Source organism: Oryzias melastigma, linkage group LG6, assembly GCF_002922805.2.
Source record: "Oryzias melastigma strain HK-1 linkage group LG6, ASM292280v2, whole genome shotgun sequence".
Taxonomy (NCBI): Eukaryota; Metazoa; Chordata; class Actinopteri; order Beloniformes; family Adrianichthyidae; genus Oryzias; species Oryzias melastigma.
Genome location: NC_050517.1, coordinates 9,874,972 through 9,894,414, shown reverse-complemented (window position 1 = coordinate 9,894,414; position 19,443 = coordinate 9,874,972). Strand labels below are relative to the sequence as shown.

At 43.0% G+C, this 19,443-nt stretch overlaps 1 protein-coding gene across 5 annotated transcripts in view; it reads right to left on the bottom strand.

The window, feature by feature from the left end:
* LOC112152111 (band 4.1-like protein 3) overlaps nt 1–19,443 on the bottom strand; it is a 107,559-nt gene that overhangs the window by 68,286 nt on the left and 19,830 nt on the right. For all 5 annotated transcript variants that reach the window (XM_036212255.1, XM_024281396.2, XM_024281400.2 and 2 more), the window contains 6 exons: nt 17,808–17,912; nt 15,516–15,558; nt 15,350–15,425; nt 15,152–15,273; nt 9,027–9,123; nt 8,855–8,942 (listed from right to left, as the gene is read on the bottom strand). In XM_036212255.1, coding sequence (XP_036068148.1) covers nt 8,855–8,942; nt 9,027–9,123; nt 15,152–15,273; nt 15,350–15,425; nt 15,516–15,558; nt 17,808–17,912 — 531 coding nt within the window. The remainder of the gene's footprint in view (nt 1–8,854; nt 8,943–9,026; nt 9,124–15,151; nt 15,274–15,349; nt 15,426–15,515; nt 15,559–17,807; nt 17,913–19,443) is intronic.

The window sequence follows — 19,443 nt, the reverse complement described above, 5'->3', positions numbered from 1 at the left end:
CTAGACATAGTTGGGCTCACCTCCACACACAGCCTGGGCTCTGAAACTCAGTCCCTCGAGAGGCTGGACTCTCTACCACTCTGGAGTTGCCCATGGTGAGAGGCGGCGGGCCGGGGTAGGCTTACTTGTGAGCCCCAGCTCAGCCGCCAAGTGTTTGAGTTCACACCGGTAGACGAGAGGGTCGTGTCCCTTCGCTTTCGGGTGGGGGACAGGTCTCAGACTGTAGTTTCGGCTTACGGGCCAAACATCAGTTCGGAGTACCCGGCTTTCTTAGTGTCTCTTGAAGGGGCACTGGAATGTGCCCCAACAAGGGACTCTGTCATCCTTTAATGCAAAAAGTGGGCAATGACAGTGGCACCTGGAGGGGCGTGATTGGTCGGAATGGCCTCCCTGACCTGAACCCGAGCGGTGTTTTGTTGTTGGACTTCTGTGCACGTCATAGTTTGTCCATAACAAACACCATGTTCGAACACAAAGGTGTCCATCAGTACACCTGGCAACAGGACACCCTAGGTAGGAGATCGATGATCGACTTTGTAGTCGTTTCCGGCGATCTCCGGCCGTGTGTTTTGGACACTCGGGTAAAGAGAGGGGCAGAGCTGTCCACTGATCACTACCTGGTGGTGAGTTGGATTCGCTGGCGGGGGAGGAGGCCGGAAAGACTCGGCAGACCTAAACGTACTGTGAGGGTTTGCTGGGAACGTCTGGCTGAGCCCTCCGTCAGGGAGGTCTTTAACTCCCACATCCGGGAAAACTTCAAGCAGGTACCGAGGGAGGTTGATGACATCGAGTCCGAGTGGACTATGTTCTCCACCTCTATTGTCTCTGCTGCTTTCCGGAACTGCGACCGCAAGGTCTCTGGCGCCTGTCGTGGCGGCAACTCCCGAACCCAGTGGTGGACACCGCAAGTAAGGGATGCCGTCATGCTGAAGAAGGAGTCCTATCAGGCCTAACTGGCTTGTGGGACTCCAGAGGCAGATGACAGGTACCGGCAGTTTAAGCGAGCTGCGGCCCGGGCTCTGTTGGAGGCAAAAACTCGGTCCTGGGAGGAGTTTGATGAGGCCATGGAGAAGGACTATCGGTTGGCCTCAAAGAGATTCTGGCAAACCATCCGGCGCCTCAGGAGCGGAAAGCAGTTTTCTGCAGGCACCGTTTTCAGTGCAGGTGGGGATCTGTTGAACTCAACTGGGGAATTGTTGGGCGGTGGAAGGAATACTTTGAGGATCTCCTCCCCCGCGACCCTGTCCCGGATCAAGCGGAAGGATGGATACACCATCCACTCTGTAAAAGTGTATTAAAGATAAGCAGGGCAGATATGTACTCATTAGGGCGTCTTCATATGGAGAATGTCTTTTGATTGGAAGCATATATGCTCCAAATGTTTACTTCCATGACTTTTATCAAATCAAATCAAACTTTATTTATAAAAGCGCCTTTCATACAGTGAGCAACTCAAAGCGCTATACATTTAAACATAAAACATACACGGTAAAAGCCCAACCCACCCTTCACACACACACACACAGCCCCTCCCCATGACACATACACCCATGACCCCACAGACAATGATACTTAAAATAAAAAAAATAAAAACTTGTAAAATACACTTAAGGCTTGGCTCTGCTGTGAGGTATGGAGGATTCTATTATACCAGGAGCCAGCTCGGTCAAAGGAACATCGCCACGGCGCCCACCCAGACCGGGACAGCAACGGAGTCCACTCCACAGCTGTGAGGCTGCAGTGCAGGACTCCAGCCAGCCATCAAGGGTGAGAACCACGGCAACGACCCCAGACCAAGCAGACAAGCCCTGATATGATAGAACACTGGGGGTAAAATGACAGTAAGTTAATAGAATTAAATTAGAGCTGTCAGGCGATTAAAAATTTTAATCGCGATTAATCGCATTGTCCTGGGTTAACTCGCGATTAATCGCAAAATAATATGTGACCTTTTTTAAGGAAAAAAATGTGGAATTTAACAGTTTAACAATTTAACAGTTCTACATTAGTTATGAAAACAAGAATGGCAAAATTAAGTTTTCATCACAAATACTTTATTTTGTAACATTGTATTGAGATAAAATTTCTTAACAATAAAAGGCTGTAACATAAAATGCCTAACAAAAGCCCAAGTGCAAGTGAAGGGCATTTTAAATTCAAAACTTCAATCAACGTTCAGTACAATAAAATAAAAAACATCAAAAATAAAATTTCCATAACACTTTCATGTTCATTTTTTGTCAGGACCAAATCTTTTCCTCCTCTACTGAACTGCATTAACAAATGAAATAGAGATTTACCATTTTCAATTAACTTTTGCTTTTTAAAACATTAAAGACTGAGAAAAGCGGGATACTCTGTGGATAGTTTGACAGTCTGTTACTGCCGCCGCGTTCTCTGGCTGCAGCTCGATGCTGCGACGTGTCCAGCGGAGCTCACACCATGAATATGCCGGCAGACAGACTGCTATGCTGGGGCTGGATCACACTTAAACCTCCAGAACATTTAAAACATCCCCCGGTGCGCTTGCTGTTTGGAACGTCGGGGGTCCGCAGCTCTCGGGACGCGGCGCCGGATGTGAGCCGGTACCACCAGACGTGGTACTGGATGTGAACCGGAGCCGGGTTAGAGTGCAGGAGCTCTCCAGGTCCTAGCGCCGGCCGGTTTTAGCTAGCATCTCGGTGGTTGGAGACCCGCCCGTGATCTAGTGAGAGCAGCCGGTGAGTTACAGGAGGGACGCCCGCGCGCGGTATGGAAAGCCACGTATGAGAAAAATCTGCGATTAATGCGTCAAAAAAATTGTCGGCGTCAAGCACATGTCAGATTAACGTGTTTTTAACGCGACAAATCTGACAGTCCTAAATTAAATACATAAAATGTATGTAAAATAAATAAAATAACATTGAAATTTAGATTAAATGCATAAAATATTAAATAAAATCAATAAAGAAGAAAGATAAATGAATGAATAAATAAAATAAATAAATCATTAAAAACGAATTTAATAAATAGGCAGATATTTCAACTAAAAGCAGAATTAAAAAGGTGAGTCTTGACGCTCTTCTTAAAAACCTCTACGGTCTCTACGGCCCTGAGACTTTCCAGCAGACTGTTCCACAGGCGAGGACCATAATGAGAGAACGAAGCCTCACCATGTGTTTTGGTCCTCACCTTAGGAACAACTAACAGGCCGGTGCCGGAAGCCCTCACAGCTTTTTTTCTTTGTTGTTGGACCAGATGGCAAAAAAAGGGAGGCAACATCATAAAACAACCAGGACTAGGTAACAAACTAGAATGGGCGGGGCCTGTCTACACACACTCTATAGTTGCACACACACTTGTTGGCCAAAATAGTCTCCACATCGTAACTAGTCATAATATACTTAATGCAACTGTAACTGCAGCTCACACGCTCCATCATACAAACCCATTCAGATAAAGACTTTCATTCTGTCACACAAACTATTAGTGCTAAGGTGAGCTGACACCTGTGCTCAGGTGAGTGTTTATGTTTCGCTGAGGTGGACGATGATGGAATGTACTCAGGGGGAGAGCGGCCGGCCATCCCCACGCCAAGACCCCCTGCTGGGGCAGCAGTTGCAGCCAGGACCCCCCCCGCCAACACCTGTCAAACCATTTCTGGTGGATACAGGTGCGACGTGGTCTACTATGAACAGTATGCACCCTGCTCATATCTCCACACACACACCATCTGTGGTCGGATTCTTGGGGGAAAACCAAACTCTGCCTTTCACCCAGCCTTTACACACAACACTGGGGTCTCAAACGGTCCATCATCAGTTTTTATACTCTTCAGCAGCTCCCGTCAATCTCATGGGCCGGGATCTGCTCATGAAACTAGGAGCAACCATTCTGTGTGGTCCAGATGGATTACAAGTGACTCTGTTGAATGGAACCACTTACTCCTACTCAGCAACTCAGAGCTCCTCTTCCAGCCAGTACCTACTGTAACCACTACCTGAAAAATGAGTGGACATTTATTGGGGACTGCTACAACCCGAAACCCCACAGGGGAGCGGTGTGTTGTCCTCATACCTGTCCTAGAAACCCTGGGTTTCCACCTTGGCGCCCTATCTTTCTCCACCAGATCCCCCACTTGTCACTTTGTATTATGACAGGACAGAAGACGATTCATATCAGCATGTATTTCAGACTGACATAGAAGGGGACACATGGACTATTAAATCAGGAGACCTGTTTATTGCACCCGAGGGCGTGGTAGCAGAAGTCTTTTTGACCCCAGACCAGGAAAAGTGGTACATAATGTCAGCTGATGCCTGTCCGCATGTTTCACTCGCCCTGCATCCTGATCATCAAGCTAAAGAACTGTGAGGAGTGTTAAAACGCTCCCTGTCACTGACTGACTGGCAGGACTATAAAATGATTTGCGAGCCATTTATTACGTTTTGTTAACACCCACAGTACCAGTGCCCAACCCTTACATTGCTTTGACTAATCTCTCCCCCTCACATTGCTGGTTTACCTGTATAGACCTAGCTAACGCTTTTTTCTCACTGCCTCTGCACCCTCAGTGCAGAGACATTTTTGCATTCACATATCAAGGCGTATAACTGCAATACACGCGTTTGCCACAGGGTTTTGCACTATCTCCAGGAATCTTTAATCAAATCCTGAAGGACTCTTTGTCCACATGTAAATTACCACAAGATGTTACACTTATCCAATATGTAGATGACCTCCTCATCGCAGGCTCAACAGTAGATGACTGCCTCACAGCCACAGGCAGCACTGTGCTACTACACTTGGCTCAACAGGGCTACAAAGTCAGCCGTGAGAAATTAAAACTCTGTAGACGACAAGTTGAGTTCCTTGGACGCGTAATATCGCAATCAGGCACAGGTGTGTCCGCAAATCACAGGTCTACTGTTCTCTTGCATCCTCAGCCGCAGACAGTTAAGCAGATCCTTTCATTCCTGGAACTAGCAGATTCTATATCCCTAACTACACCACTTTGACACAACCACTCCGTGACATGGTTAAAAAACAGGGTATGCGCAACCTTACAGCCAAATTGGACTGGACTGTGGAGGCAGAGATGTCTTTTACCGAGTTAAAACAAAACCTGTCGTCGGCTGCTGAACTTGCCACCCCAGACTACTCGCAACCATGTTTTCACAAAACATGGCGGAACCCTGCGCTTAGTTATCCGGCCCGCAGACAAACCAAAATCAGGGTGCCAACAGTTTACCCTATCGCCTTATACAGATTCTGGTGATGGGAACTGGTATTGGCAACTTTACATCTGCTTCAAGCCACAACCTACTCCCCAGGTATCGTTGAACATTGTGGACAAACTTCCATCCATCCATCCATTTTCTTGTCCGCTTCTTCCCTTTCGGGGTCCCGGGGGTGCCGGAGCCTATCCCGGCTACTGAAGGGCGAAGGCGGGGTACACCCTGGACAGGTCGCCAGTCTGTCGCAGGGCATGGACAAACTTCTCCTCACAAAAGAAAAAAATTAAACTCAGTGTAGAACCTCCTCACACAGACGAAAAAGTGTATGTGGCTACAGGCGTCTCAGGTAATACGAATAACTGGCTTTTAATGGCAGAGCAGGCGGCGAACGCCTCCAAAACTAGCCGTGTGGTGTGTATGGGTCAGCGGCCCCTACTACGTATAGTCCCGGCTCCTGTGCCCCCTGGTTATCTACTGTCCGTCATGAACACCTCCTGCGCGAAGCACTTTGGGCCTTCGAAGGAGGGTAGAAAGCGCTATACAAGTATACACCATTTACGCCAATTACCATTTCTCCCCTTATCCAGTTATGATCAGTAAAAAAAACTTTCATTTTCGATGCAGAATACCATATATCTTCCAGTTGTGTCCGGTCTTCAATAAATTCCAGATGAAACAGGTGTTTGTTACTTTAGGCGCAGCGCTCCTTTAAGACACCCCCCTCCCCACCTCCTCATGAAGGAGCCGTGTGTGTGTGTGTGTTGTGAACCAGTGTAAAGATGGCCAGACCTACTAAAGGCAGATATATGGTGTGTGCATTCATCTTTGAAGAAGTTTGGATTATTTTTATGAGAGAAAAACAGACACAGATTTTTCTGGGATGACATAATGAAATAGTCAGAAGCCACACGCAGCTGCAGGCAGAGCTTCAGGAATCAAGTCGTTTTACTTCCGGGTAGGAAGAAACTCACGAAATATAACAAATATTTCATAAATAATTTGTTTTTAAATGGTCCAAAGGTAATATATGATCTGTATATACGCTGCTCCCAAAAATTAAAGGAGCTGCTTTGACTGGGCAGAGAAGTTCGAGTTGAACGCTCTCCCCGCAGTCTGACCCAAAGGAGGCCTGGCGACGCACCACACGCCATAATCGCCAAACTTAACAGCAAAGGAGATGCAGCAGGTATGACTAGAATATACAGAAGATTCAATCGCAAGTTTCCCAGATTACACTGCGTTGCGAAAGCCAAGGCTGCTTTCATGGAAGTAAAGAAGATTCTCCACAACAAGCCTGGAATCTGCTATGGGATTTTACACCCAGCCAGATTCCATGTGTCTTATAACAACACGGAAAAAGGGTTTGTGGATGCCAACAAGGCCATGAGCTATGTTAAGGAAAACATTCTCAAGTCCAGAGAAGAAGGGGACATATACACACTGCTCATAAAAATTGAAGGAACACTTTTTTTATTGGGCCTGGCATGAATTGAATTAAACCTGTCTGATAATTTTCTTGTTGGTTAAGCAGCTGAGGGTCTCGTTAATCAATTTCAGCTGTATTGGTGTTCATGGAATTAACAACAGGTGCACTTCAGTGGCAACAATTAGAAAACCCTCCAAACAGGACTGGTGTTACATGTGGAGGTCATTTCAAGTTTCTCCCTCTTGATCTTTTTTGGCTGGTTTTCCACTCGTGCTGATTTTGGCTTGATAATTATCTCTACTGGCAGTATGAGGAGATTCCTTAACCCTACAGAAGTTGAACAGGTTGTCCAACTTCTCCAGGATGGCACATCCACACGTGCTGCAGCAAGAAGGTTTAATGTGTCTCCCAGCACAATCTCCAGAACATGGAGGAGATTTCAGGAGACTGGTGGTTATTCTGGGAGAGCTGGACAGGGCCGTAGAAGGTCCTCAACCCCTCAGCAGGACCCATACCTGCTCCTTTGTGCAAGGCGGAACAGGCTGAGCACTGCTCGTGCCCTACAGAATGACCTCCAGAGGGCCACTGGTGTGAATGTCTCTACCCAAACAATCAGGAACAGACTTCATGAAGGTGGCCTGAGGGCCCCACGTCCTGTAGTGGGCCCTGTGCTCACTGCCCAGCACCGTGGAGCTCCACTGGCATTTGCTCAAGAACACCAGAATTGGCAAGTCCACCACTGGTGCCCTGTACTTTTCACAGACGAGAGCAGGTTCACCCTGAGCACCTGTGATAGACGTGAAAGAGTCTGGAGAAGACAAGGAGAACGTTATGCTGCCTGCAACGTGGTTCAACATGACAGGTTTGGTGGTGGGTCAGTGATGGTCTGGGGAGGCATATCCATGGAGGGACGCACAGACCTCTACTGCCTAGGAAATGGTGCTCTGATTGCCATAAGGTATCCAGATGAAAGTCCTGGTTTCCTCCTAATGCACGACAATGCCCGGCCTCACGTGGCAAGAGTATGCAGGCAGTACCTGGAGGATGAAGGAATTGAAACAATTGAATGGCCTTCACCATCCCCTGACTTAAACCCAATAGAACATCTCTGGGACATTATGTTTGGGTCCATTAGGCGCCGCCAGGTTGCTCCTCAGACTGTACAACAGCTCAGGGATGCCCTCACACAGATCTGGGAGGAAATGCCACAAGACACCATCCGTCGTCTCATTAGGAGCATGCCGCCACGTTGTCAAGCATGCATACAAGCTGGTGGGGGCCACACAAGATACTGAAAAGCATTTAGAGTTGCAGAAATTAAGTTTTGGAAAAAATGGACTAGCCTGCCACATTTTCATTTCACTCTGATTTTATGGTGTCTACACAATTGAGCCTCTTTAGGTTGAAAACTTTTATTTCCATTAAAAGACTTGGTATCCTTTTGTTCCTGAGACACTGCCCTGTCGTTATTTGTATAGATAAACTTGAGATCTGATGTATCTAATGTGTTTCTTTAAAGTGCTCCTTTAATTTTTGTGAGCAATATACAGTATATGTAGTTCAGTCTGAGAGGTTTAAGAAAATGATGGTATGGCCCCTTTAAAGCGTTTTGAGAGAAATACAAATAAAGATTAGTTTGATTTGATTTGATCTGAAGAATGCTGAGCGGGTGATGTTAGTAAAATTAGCAGTGAAAGAGAGAGTGCTGTCGAGGATGACATCCAGGCTCTTTACGTGTTTAGAGGGAAGGATGGAAGAGTTATTGAAGGGGATGGAGAAATTATTAACTTTATTAAGAGTGGACTTTGTGCTTACTGGGAGAAGTTCTGTTTTATTACAGTTTAAATGTAATTCTCATATTTAACAAAGCATGAAGTAGTTCATGCAACTCAGAAATTACCTAATACATTTATTTTTTCTTTTTAGTATTGCAGGACATCACCACCAAGGCAGGTGAAAGAAATCTGTGCCATGGGATTTGTGAGCTTTGTTTCCAATCTGAGGGACAGAGTAGCTTCAATTAGCTATTGGAGAAGTAATTTGCTTTGGGGTTCACATATTTTTTTCCATCCAACACTTTGAATGTTTTTATGTTGTGTTCAACAAAACACAAAAACTTCAGTATTTTGTGTTGCATTTGAATGCTGTGTTTATCTGATGATGTGACTTAGATGAATATCAGAACACATTGTATGCAGAAATCAAGTCTTACCTTTGCCTGATGAAGATTTACCCCATACATGGAGAGCTTCTTTACATTTTCCAGGAAGAGCATCTCGGCTTCAGCTGGACTCATCCCTCTAAAAGCGTGGGGGTGGAGGATTAGCAAGGCTGAAGCTCATCTTTTCATGAACAAATTCAAATTAGCACTGACACAAAGAGACCTGTAAGTTTTGTGCAGCTCCACGATTTTCTCCTCCATTTCTTTGGTCTGGTTTGGAGCAAAAGACATTTCGCTGACATAGTCTGAAGAGCATTCATCTAAAATCACAGAGAGACAAGACAGGCACTGAGAGGCAGACAGGCACCCAGAAAGCCAAGCCATTGTCACAACTGCCCTTACAAGTGGGTATGGGTGGAAAATAAGTAAATTTAAACAGGTGTGAAACGTAACATAGCAACAATGGTTTTAAAACTTTAGAAAGTCATGCACAGAATACTCCACTTTTCCTGCAGACAAGTTCAGCAAAAGAAGGACAACAAAGTTTCCATCATCAGTTACCCGGAAGATGTCATTAAAAACCCTCAGCAGCGCAGATTCTGTGCTGTGTGAGGTTTAAAGCCAGACTGAAATCTCTTCAGGACACGGTTCTCATTTAGGAAAGACTGCAACTGCAAGTAGACCACTTTCTCTAATTTTTTGAGAGAAAGGGCAACCTAGAGATGGGCCTGAAGTTGACTTAAACAGAGTCGTCAAGGTTTGGTCTTTTCGTCAGAGGTTTAATGACAGCAAGTTTGAAACTTGTTGGTACCACAGCGATGGACATACTGGTGTTGATGACAGTGAGAATCTGCTGCCCTATGCTGGTGAAAATTTGTTTAAAAAGCGAGGGGGGGCGACATCCAGAGGAGAGCCTGATTGGCTTTATGTGATTGACAATGTCTTCTAGAACAGACAGAGTCACCGGCTCAAACGACTGGAGCACAGCTCGAGGAGGGACAGACTCGGATGGATCAAAGCCGGGTGCTAAAATAACAGATCTGATGTTAGAAACCTTCTGAATGAAAACATTTAAAAATTCATCACACAATTAAGAAGATGCTTCCTGACAGTCAGATTGTGGGGTAGTAAGAACAGAGGTGACAGATTTAAAAAGCACACGTGGATTGTGGCTGTTAGTCTCAATAATATTAGACAGATAAACACAAAGCTTGAAGGAAAACTAAAATTTTCTCTGATTTTATCAAGAACATTTGAAAGCTGTTAGAACAGACTGCTTGATTTGTTGTGCTTCATTGTGAGCGTTGTCACTTTAACTCTGTGTCTCAAATGGTGGGGCGCGCCCCCCTGGGGGGCCGCAGTGCGATGTCAGGGGGGGCGTGGGTTAGCCCGAGGATCATCCAATTTATGTTAGTTACTAAACAATTGATCGGAGGACCATCAGTGACTGTAATATCCACACAGTGAGAGAGGAAAGATTTAATTAAACTTCAGGAATTGGAATGGAAAAATGTTTAACAGAGCTTACATGTGCAGCAGTGCAAGAGACAGAGAGACAACATCAACACAAAACGTAAAGAAGATGAGATCATTAGAAAAGAAGAAACAACTGGAACCTTTTGACTTTTATTGATAGTATGAAGTGGGGGTCTGCGGTAAATAATTCTATATAACTCAATAACCAACCTGCAGAATCTTCTCTAGAACAGAGCAGATAATTAAGAAAATAGATTTCTGATGCAGCCGTCGAGCGCGAGCACCCCATACCTCCAATGAATGGAAGACATACAGATCAGATTTATTTATTGTGAGGAGTTCTACAAAAATCTACAAAAAATGAAATCCTTTAAAGATTTTCTCGTTACCGGGGATTCTCTCTCATTCTGAAGGAGGAGCTGTTAATACAGACATTTGAAACTGAATACAAATAGTTTTCTCTAGTCAGTCAGTCAATATGTGGTTTCTTCAGTAATATGTATCTGTTGTTTGGTCATTATTATTATTTTAATTTATTACTGATTTATGGAAGTTTTTTAGTTCCATCAGACTCTGAATTTTTTTTAACCCCTGAATTTTTTATGCTGAATTTTTTTAACATCTGATTTTTTTTTCAGAATTGTTTTAACCTCTGAATTTTTATCCTGAATTTTTTTAACCTCTGAATTTTTATTTTGAATTTTCTTAACCTCTAAATTTTTATTCTGAATTTTTATTGTGATTTTTTATTCTGAATTTTCTTAACCTCTGAATTTTTATTCTAAATTTTTACTCATAATTTTTATTCTGAATTTTCTTAACCTCTGAATTTTTATTCTGAATTTTTATTCTGAATTTGTTTAACCTCTGATTTTTTTTTCTGAATTTTTATTCTGAATTTTTATTCTGAATTTTCTTTCAACCCTTGCTTTTTAAACAGCAAAATTTTATGCTCCCAAAAATATTTTCTATCTTAAATTTCAAGACTTAAAATTTCGGCGGGTCAGAAATTCAACATAAAAAAAATTCAGAGTCTGATGGAACTAAAAAACTTCCATACTGATACTGCTTTTTGATTCATTATTTAATATATTTATTTATATTATTCATTATTTTGTGTTAAAAATAAAGGTATTTGAGAACATTGGAATGTTCTATCAGCGCTTTTCTTGTGGAAATCCTGATGCGGCCCGGCCTCACCCAGACTCTGCCTCCAGCGGCCCCCGGCTGAATTGAGTTTGAGACCCCTGATTTAAACGGTCTGACGCCGGATCCTGCAGGAAGCTACACCGCTAAACATAAAAATTAGCTGTTATTTTTGTTGGTTCGAGAGACTTGGGTTGTGTCCGCATTCTCCCCAAATCACTATATAGTGCATTTGCCATTTTTAGTGCTGTCCCAATATACTAATTCGAAAATGGAGTGCACTGGAAATTTCCCAGAAGTCTTTGTGAAAAAACTAGGGTGCATCAATATTCACTAAATTAGCGGATATCGACCACAATGCAATGCCGTCGAACAATTTCGAACAAAAAAAAAAAACATGTTTAAATGTAATATTTGAATAAACCATCCACATTTTTACCATCAGAACACAGTGGGGTCATAAATAAACCCAGTGAAAATTTCGTTTTTATTTAATTTTCACTTCATGAAATTGATGACGTCATAACCGGTTTTTAGAAAAACAAAGAAAAGTAGTGAGCATCGTGTCTGAATTACCTTTAAAATCCAGGGCACTATATAGTACAGAAAGATATAGTTTTTTAGTAGTTAGGGGGGAATTTGGACACAACTTTAATAAACTGAATCAGAACAAGGAAGTGAGGACGTTAACCACTTCTGATTGGTCAGATGGATGACCTGTGATTAATCCTCTCAGAACGATTTACAGTTGAAGGGGCGGGACTTTTCTAAAAGCCAAGCTAGTGGCTACTTCTGCTGCCAGATTGCAGTACTGTCTTCCTTATTCAAGAGTAATGTATATAATCGAATACACACAAAGAAAAACATATTTTATGATCCTGCATATTCCAAACTACTCTGTGTTAAATCAGGGCCTGTTTGGATAAACACAGAGCTGATATCCTGGAGATCATAAATGTTTTTGGATAAGTGATTAAGTGAAAATGGGTAATTTCCCACGGCGCTCCTGACCCTCTCTCACGGCACAATAGGCTGCCACAGCATACTGTTTGAAAGACACTGGTTTAAACACTGAGAAATAGCACTGATAGCCTGTTCAAGTTTTTACAGCACTCACTCCTAGAGTATTAAACATATTAGAACTTCACTTTACAGGTGAGAGTCCTGGTCACATCTTGATAATTATTGTAGTAGCAGCTTAGTTGTTGTGTGAACCCTTATATCATACGTGTCAAATTCAAGGCCCACAGGCCACATCTGGCCAGCCTTGTGATTAGATCCATCCCACTAAACCATTTTATATCGTTGGTAATATTGGTCTGGCAATATGTAACAAATTAGCCAAAGATTCTATCATATATTGCATCAGCTGCCTTGCTGAAAACCAGCGTTGCCAGAATGGGTAATTTGTGGCCTGGTTAGGAAGTTTTGATTCTACAGTTGCGGGTAAAAATTTCTGTGGATGGGCTCAGTTTGGTGTTTCTCAGCAGGGACATGCAGTTAGGGGAGGCAGCTGAGCCTGTGCCTTACCTGTAAACTGACCTTGCCATTATGAGAAGCTCATACTAAAATAAAAGTGTGTTCACTAATCTGTTCAATTGATTTCATTTATGACTTTTAATCCTTTTCAGCCTCAAAATCGCTGTGTTTGGTTTCTTTCCTTACAGTGACGGTGGAGGCTGCGAGGTGAAACAGCACAACAATACCAGGAGTCTAACTCTGATGAAACAACACAAGACAAAAGAAAACATTATGACTTCATTTGTTAGTGATGTAAAGCATACATTTCCTTTTATTTCCAGGCTTTGTTTGTCTCATTCTACAGCGTGTTAATATTTGTATGATTTTGAAAGGATATATTTTTATGGAGAGCAAAATCTTTTGGGACATTTAAAATTTAATTATATATATATATATATATATATATATATATATATAATGACAAAAGTAAGGAAAATTATCTTTTTTTTCTGTAAACATTTACTTTATACCTAACTTGTATAATTTTGACAGGGTATAATTCTATGGAGAGCAAAATATTATGAAGTTATTTAAGGTTGAAGTTGATTTGTATGAAGTTGAATAATATTTCTATCAATTTGCATTCACATATAAAGTTCAGTTTGAAAAGTTTAGTTTTAGAGTGTTCAATAATTGTTTATTCTGCTTGTAAGTTCAGGTTAAAATTATATAAATATTTTATTATTTTTCATGGGTTTTGAAATTTGTAAAACTTGTAATTTGATTTATTTTTTATTTTGGGACTGTACAGTGAATTTTAGTTGAAGCATGCTCACAGCGAAATGAGTATTCTCGCGAGACTTTGAGCCTTTGATGTTGGCCGCAGTTTTTGTTCATGAAGAAGTTCATGCTGGAAGAAAGCAGCACGCACAATGCTTTGGACTCAAAGAGACTCTTTTCTTGACAAGCGGAAACGAGGTATTTATTGTGCTTTTTGTTTGTATTACTTTGTATTGTTTTATGGAGTTTTTATTTATTGAAATGTTTTATAATGCTTTGTTCATAGTTTTCACGGCGTAACGAAAGCGAAGGCACGAAGTGTACCCAAAGTTGGATGACGTGCAAAGAGAAAATAAACGCCCGTTGCAAAAACCGACCTGTGTTGTCATGAGAAGAGTCACACTGCTTATCTCACAACCTAAAGTATTTTGGATTTTGGCTCCCTGTTCAAATCAGTTTGACACCCCATATTTATGTTCTAGTACAGAGGTAGGCAACCAATGGCTTTTAGAAGATCTATTCTCGGACTTCAAAAAACAAAGATGAAAATTTGCAGAAGATAAGAGACATGCCTCTCTCTGCGAAAACTGTCCAAGACAGAACTGTGAAGATGGCAGAAAACATCACCAGACAGCAGATTGAAGATGTCAATTCAGCATCGGCGTTCGCAATCGCCTGTGATGCGTCAAAAGACAAAAATGACATGACAAAAAGAAGCACCGCTCATGCCTCACAAACGTCAGCTTACGCTCCTGTTTGAAGATGAAGGTGACGTCTTACAACCTGGACATGAAGACGCTGTCCGACGAGAGTCAAGAACAAAAGTCTCATTAACCAGGTAAGATGCATATTTCAATGTCAATGCATAACTCTATATTTTGTAGGTGATTTTTATTTTTATTATTTTAATTCAGGAGGACTGGTGACTGCACACACGCGATGGAACACAGGACAAAACTGCGCTTTTTTTTTTTTTTTTTTTTTAAATGGGTCCTGCAGTTCCAGTGGACAATATTTGGATAGGTTTTTATTCTTATCTCTTTAATAAGAGGAGGACAGGTGACTGGATGCTGTTTGTTTTGTTCCTTCAATGCAGGTAGAATAAGTTTTTTATTTTTCTTAAGGACTCAAATAGACACCGGTTATTTTGTTTGAAATTAAGCATCAACCAAGTCTAAAAGGATTTTTGTTGCATAAAGAAATAAAAGTTTGTGTTCTTTGCAGCAGTTTGTTGATTTCATAAATGCACCATAGTGTAGTTTTTTTGTACATATATAGCCTTTGATGTAAAAATGGGTTGTGGTTCCAGGTGCTTTGTTTTCATTGGGAGGCGGTCCCAAATGGCTCTTTGAGTAGAAAAGGTTGCCGACTCCAGTTCTAGGACAATTATTGTAGTTGTAGTTCAGTTATATTGTGAACCTTTATATCATAGGAACAATCCTATATCAATATCTGAATTAGTATCTATAGGGAATGACTTGGTACCAGGGTCGTAGTCTCCAAGCTCTGACTGTACACTGAAGGAGCCAAGCAGTGTCAGGGTTGCAAACGAACATGGAAGATGGCCAGAAACGACATCCTGTCGTAGCTGCAAAAACAGAAAGTACCTGGCAGACAGAAAAAAGTTAGTTTGGTCAGAATTTGAGCATCAATCAGCCCAGAGCAACATCTGCTGACACTAACCTGCTGATATCCTCTGACAGCTGAGAGGGTTCAGGGGGATAAAACTTCACACTGAATGCAAATGTCCAGGCAACACCTGAGCAATCAAAAGAATAAAAGTGGCTTGGTCAAACAAGTGAAATGACATGATCATTCTTCCAAAGTGACCCATTAGCTTCAAACTAACCTCGGACCTGCTTCTTCATCTGTTTTGCTGGATCCAACCAGTTCTTCATCCACGCAAGTTTTGACATGTGAGCAGGCAGGTAAGTCAGAATAGAGATTACTAAAAAGTGGGTTGGACAAGTGACCAAAGCCTTGTTCCCACTGAAGGATCCAGTACGGTTCGGTCCGGTCTGCTATTTTGAGCGTTTCCATTGTCAAATTGACCCCTTAAACAGTTCTGACCCGTACCTCTTGAGGGTCCTGATCAGCTGCAGGTCCACGGCAAGAGGGGACCGGGTCAGTTGGGGCAGAGCTGATGTAGCCGCCCACTGATTGGTTGAAAATGATGACATCAAAAAGCACCAGTATAGCGCTAAGCTAGCGATTCTGTTTTCCTCTTTACGGCGGCGTTCTTCTCAGCCGCCCGCAATCTCTTACAAACATTACATTTCTCCAGAGGTCCTGTCTCCTCCTGGAGAGGAGCACAGTTGAATGAAAAGCACCCAGCCTCACAGGCACGCGTGCGTGCACACACACGCAGACTCATGCTCCCTCACAGTGAGCTGCAGAGACACAGAGCAGCAGTCCTCACGAAAACTTCACAGTCTATTGTTGTGGATAAGAAAACTCTTCATGTTGAGCACTACTCCAATGTTCTTTAATACATGTTAACAAAGAATGATCAGAAGTGTTTTTGATGAGTATGGATTGGTAAATGAGTTTCTTCTGCCGCGGATTGGTGGGGGAGACGGAGACCGGGGGGTTTTCATTATTTATTCACGGATTTGCGGAGTTCTCTGGTCCCCAACCCCTGGGAATGAGGGGGGAACACACTATATATGCGATGTACAAAAAGTAAATTAAGAAAAAGTCGAGCTGCTGGATGAGGCATGACAATGACGCAATGACATGCTACTGGTCTACAGCACGCATGTGCCGTGAAAACAACCCGCCCAGTGGGACCGAGGCTGAACTGAGAGGAGACACTCGCCAGAATTAACGGGACCGTACCGTACCACTCCTTACCAGACCAGACCGTACCGGACCCCTCAGTGGGAACGGGATTTAAAAAGTCACATAATTTCTGCGATAATGCACACTCTGCCATATATTTTAGAGGCTGGAAAAAATGAATTAAAATGTTTGAAATTCTTTTTCACAAAAACAAACTTCTTAAAAACCCAGGTTTATGGAGCAAGTTGACAAAATTCCTAAACCAATCAAAAACAAGTAGGAGATGAAGTATGAGAAGTAGAAGTTGAAAAATCTTTCTGACAAAAAATTCACTCAGACTTAGAAAGTAAATGAGACAGTCTTCTGCCAAAACAAGCCAAGAGTCACAAAGGCAAAACAACCTTGAATGGAACTATGAGCAGGGTGGTTCAGTGCCCAACTTCTGCCATCTAACCAACCATTCAAAAACAGAAAGCCCTGGCAGAATCTGGTTGGCATCAACTAATGCTACCCGGTCATTCATTTGGACACTAAATCTCAGGGCAGAAAGTATCCCCACTTCCACAAAAACCAAAAAGAAGAAACTAAAGAACTTCATCATCACTATATTCACTTTTTCTTGCTGTGGCATGTAACTGACAGATTCTACTGCTCAATAAGAACTGTTGCAATGATGTTTGCTCATTTGGAAAATCTTTCTTGTGTTTACAGGCATTGGCATTTTTTTAATGATTTATTTGTTTGGTAGATGTCTGTTTTATAATGTATTTAGGTATAGAATTGACAGTGATAATAAGAATGATAAGAAAATAATAACATTTTTTTTCATCTCAAATATTTATCACAATTTTGTTGAGTAATTTAAATTTGAAGTCAGGGTTGCATTTTACCAACCCTGGAGCCTGAGGTGGTGGTGGGAAAAAAAAAAAAAACCCCACCCCAACTAATCTACTAAAGCAGACAGAAAGGCATTGAGTTCCACTTACCAGACTTAATGTGAACCAACCATAGATTTGATTTAGATTTAGCTTTTGACTAACCTCAACCAAATAAAATGGAACCATCTGATGGCCATAAAACTTCCATGAAAAACTATTCAGACTGGAAAAATTCAACTCTGCAAGATGACTACTTGACAGGACTTAATTCTCCGAAAACCTTTGATAACAAAATAAGAGTCAGAAACTTGACAGAAAAGCAGATGAGACAGATTTAAGATTTATGATTGAAAAACATTTGTGTCAGATAGGTGACTAACAGACAGGTGAGTCAGCAGAGTGAGTCAGTTGGGTAGATCTGACAGACAAATGGACAGGTAAATCAACAGTCAAGTCAGAAAAAAGGATTGAGCAGTGCATACCTTATTGCCATCTACGTCTCTGAACCACAGAGCAAAGTAGTCTTTTTCCAGCAAGTTCAAGTGTTCACATACCATCTGGAAGAGCAGCTGACCTCTTGCTTGTTTCTGAGGACAAACACAAGTTGATCTATAGTTAATGCCTTTCAACTACCAACTGCTCTAGTGTTTTTAACTATTTCTATTTGCTTTTTTTAACTTAAGTTTACAGCATTTGCAATGCTTGGCTTGACTTGGGATTTGAAAAATGCGCTGCCTAAGGCGGCAGCAAGTAGAAGCGGCTCCTGGCGTTTTGCCATATCTTCTTGCTTTTTAATATATTTTTGCTTCTGTACGTCTTTTTTGTGCTATGTTTGGCTCACTGCATCCACGCCGAGATGACTCCCTCCTTTGTTTACACCATCGATCAGCTGCTGGCTCTAAAACCACCATCCTCCGCAATCGGAGTGAAGCCTCAACTGCCGGAGGAGCTTCGGAAAAGACGCCGTGGATGCAGGGTGGGAGTTGAACGGCGCATGAAGAAGTGGCGTTTTAAACCCTGTGTTCCCACGATCATCACGGGGAACGTCAGGTCCCTGGCCAATAAGATGGACGAGCTGGAGACGCTCACATGGACCCAGCCGGAGTACCGGGAGGCCAGTATCATCTGTTTCACCGAAACTTGGCTCAACGGACTGATACCGGACTCTAACGTTTCAATCGCCAGCTTCCACACAGTGCGAGCGGACCGAGACACCATCGCGAGCGGTAAGAAGAGAGGAGGAGGGCTCGCCGTGCTTATTAACAACAGGTGGTGCAATCCGGAGCATATCCATGTTAAGAAGAGCGTGTGCAGCCCTGACGTGGAGCTAATTGCTATCGGACTCCGCCCATATTATTTGCCGCGGGAGTTTTCAAACGTCATCACCATCAACCTGTACATTCCTCCGGCTGGCAGTGCAGACGCGGCATGTGACGTCATCCACTCGGTCGCTGCGGATCTGCAGACTAAACACCCCGCGGCCTTCATGTTCATCACGGGGGATTTTAATCACGCCCGTCTCTCCTCCATCCTTCCCACATTCCACCAGTATGTCCAGTGTTCAACGAGAGACAGTAAGACTTTGGATCTGTTGTATGCTAATACCAGCAATCCATACACTTCCACTGCACTCCCTCCACTGGGCAGGTCTGACCACAACCTGGTCCTGCTGTCCCTATCATATATCCCTGTGGTGAGGAAGCAACCAGTCACTGTGAGGACTGTGAGGATGTGGTCTGATGGATTGCCTGCGTGATGCTCTGGAATCCACAGACTGGTCTGCTCTGTATGATCCACATGGGGAGGATCTGGATGGACTTGCAGAGTGTGTTTCGGGTTACATCAAGTTCTGCACTGACAATTCCATCCCCACCAAAAGGTTCGCTGCTACCCTAACAACAAACCCTGGGTGACAAGCGACCTGAAGGCCCTCCTGAATGAGAAGAAGAGGGCCTTTAGAGCCGGAGATCACTCTGTGCTCAGGAGGGTCCAAAAAGAACTGAACACCGTCTGCAGGAATGCAAGGACGCCTACAGAAGGAAGCTGGAGGAGAAACTGGAGGGGAACCAGACCAGAGATGCGTGGAGTGGAATGAGAGCCATCACTGATTTTCAGAGG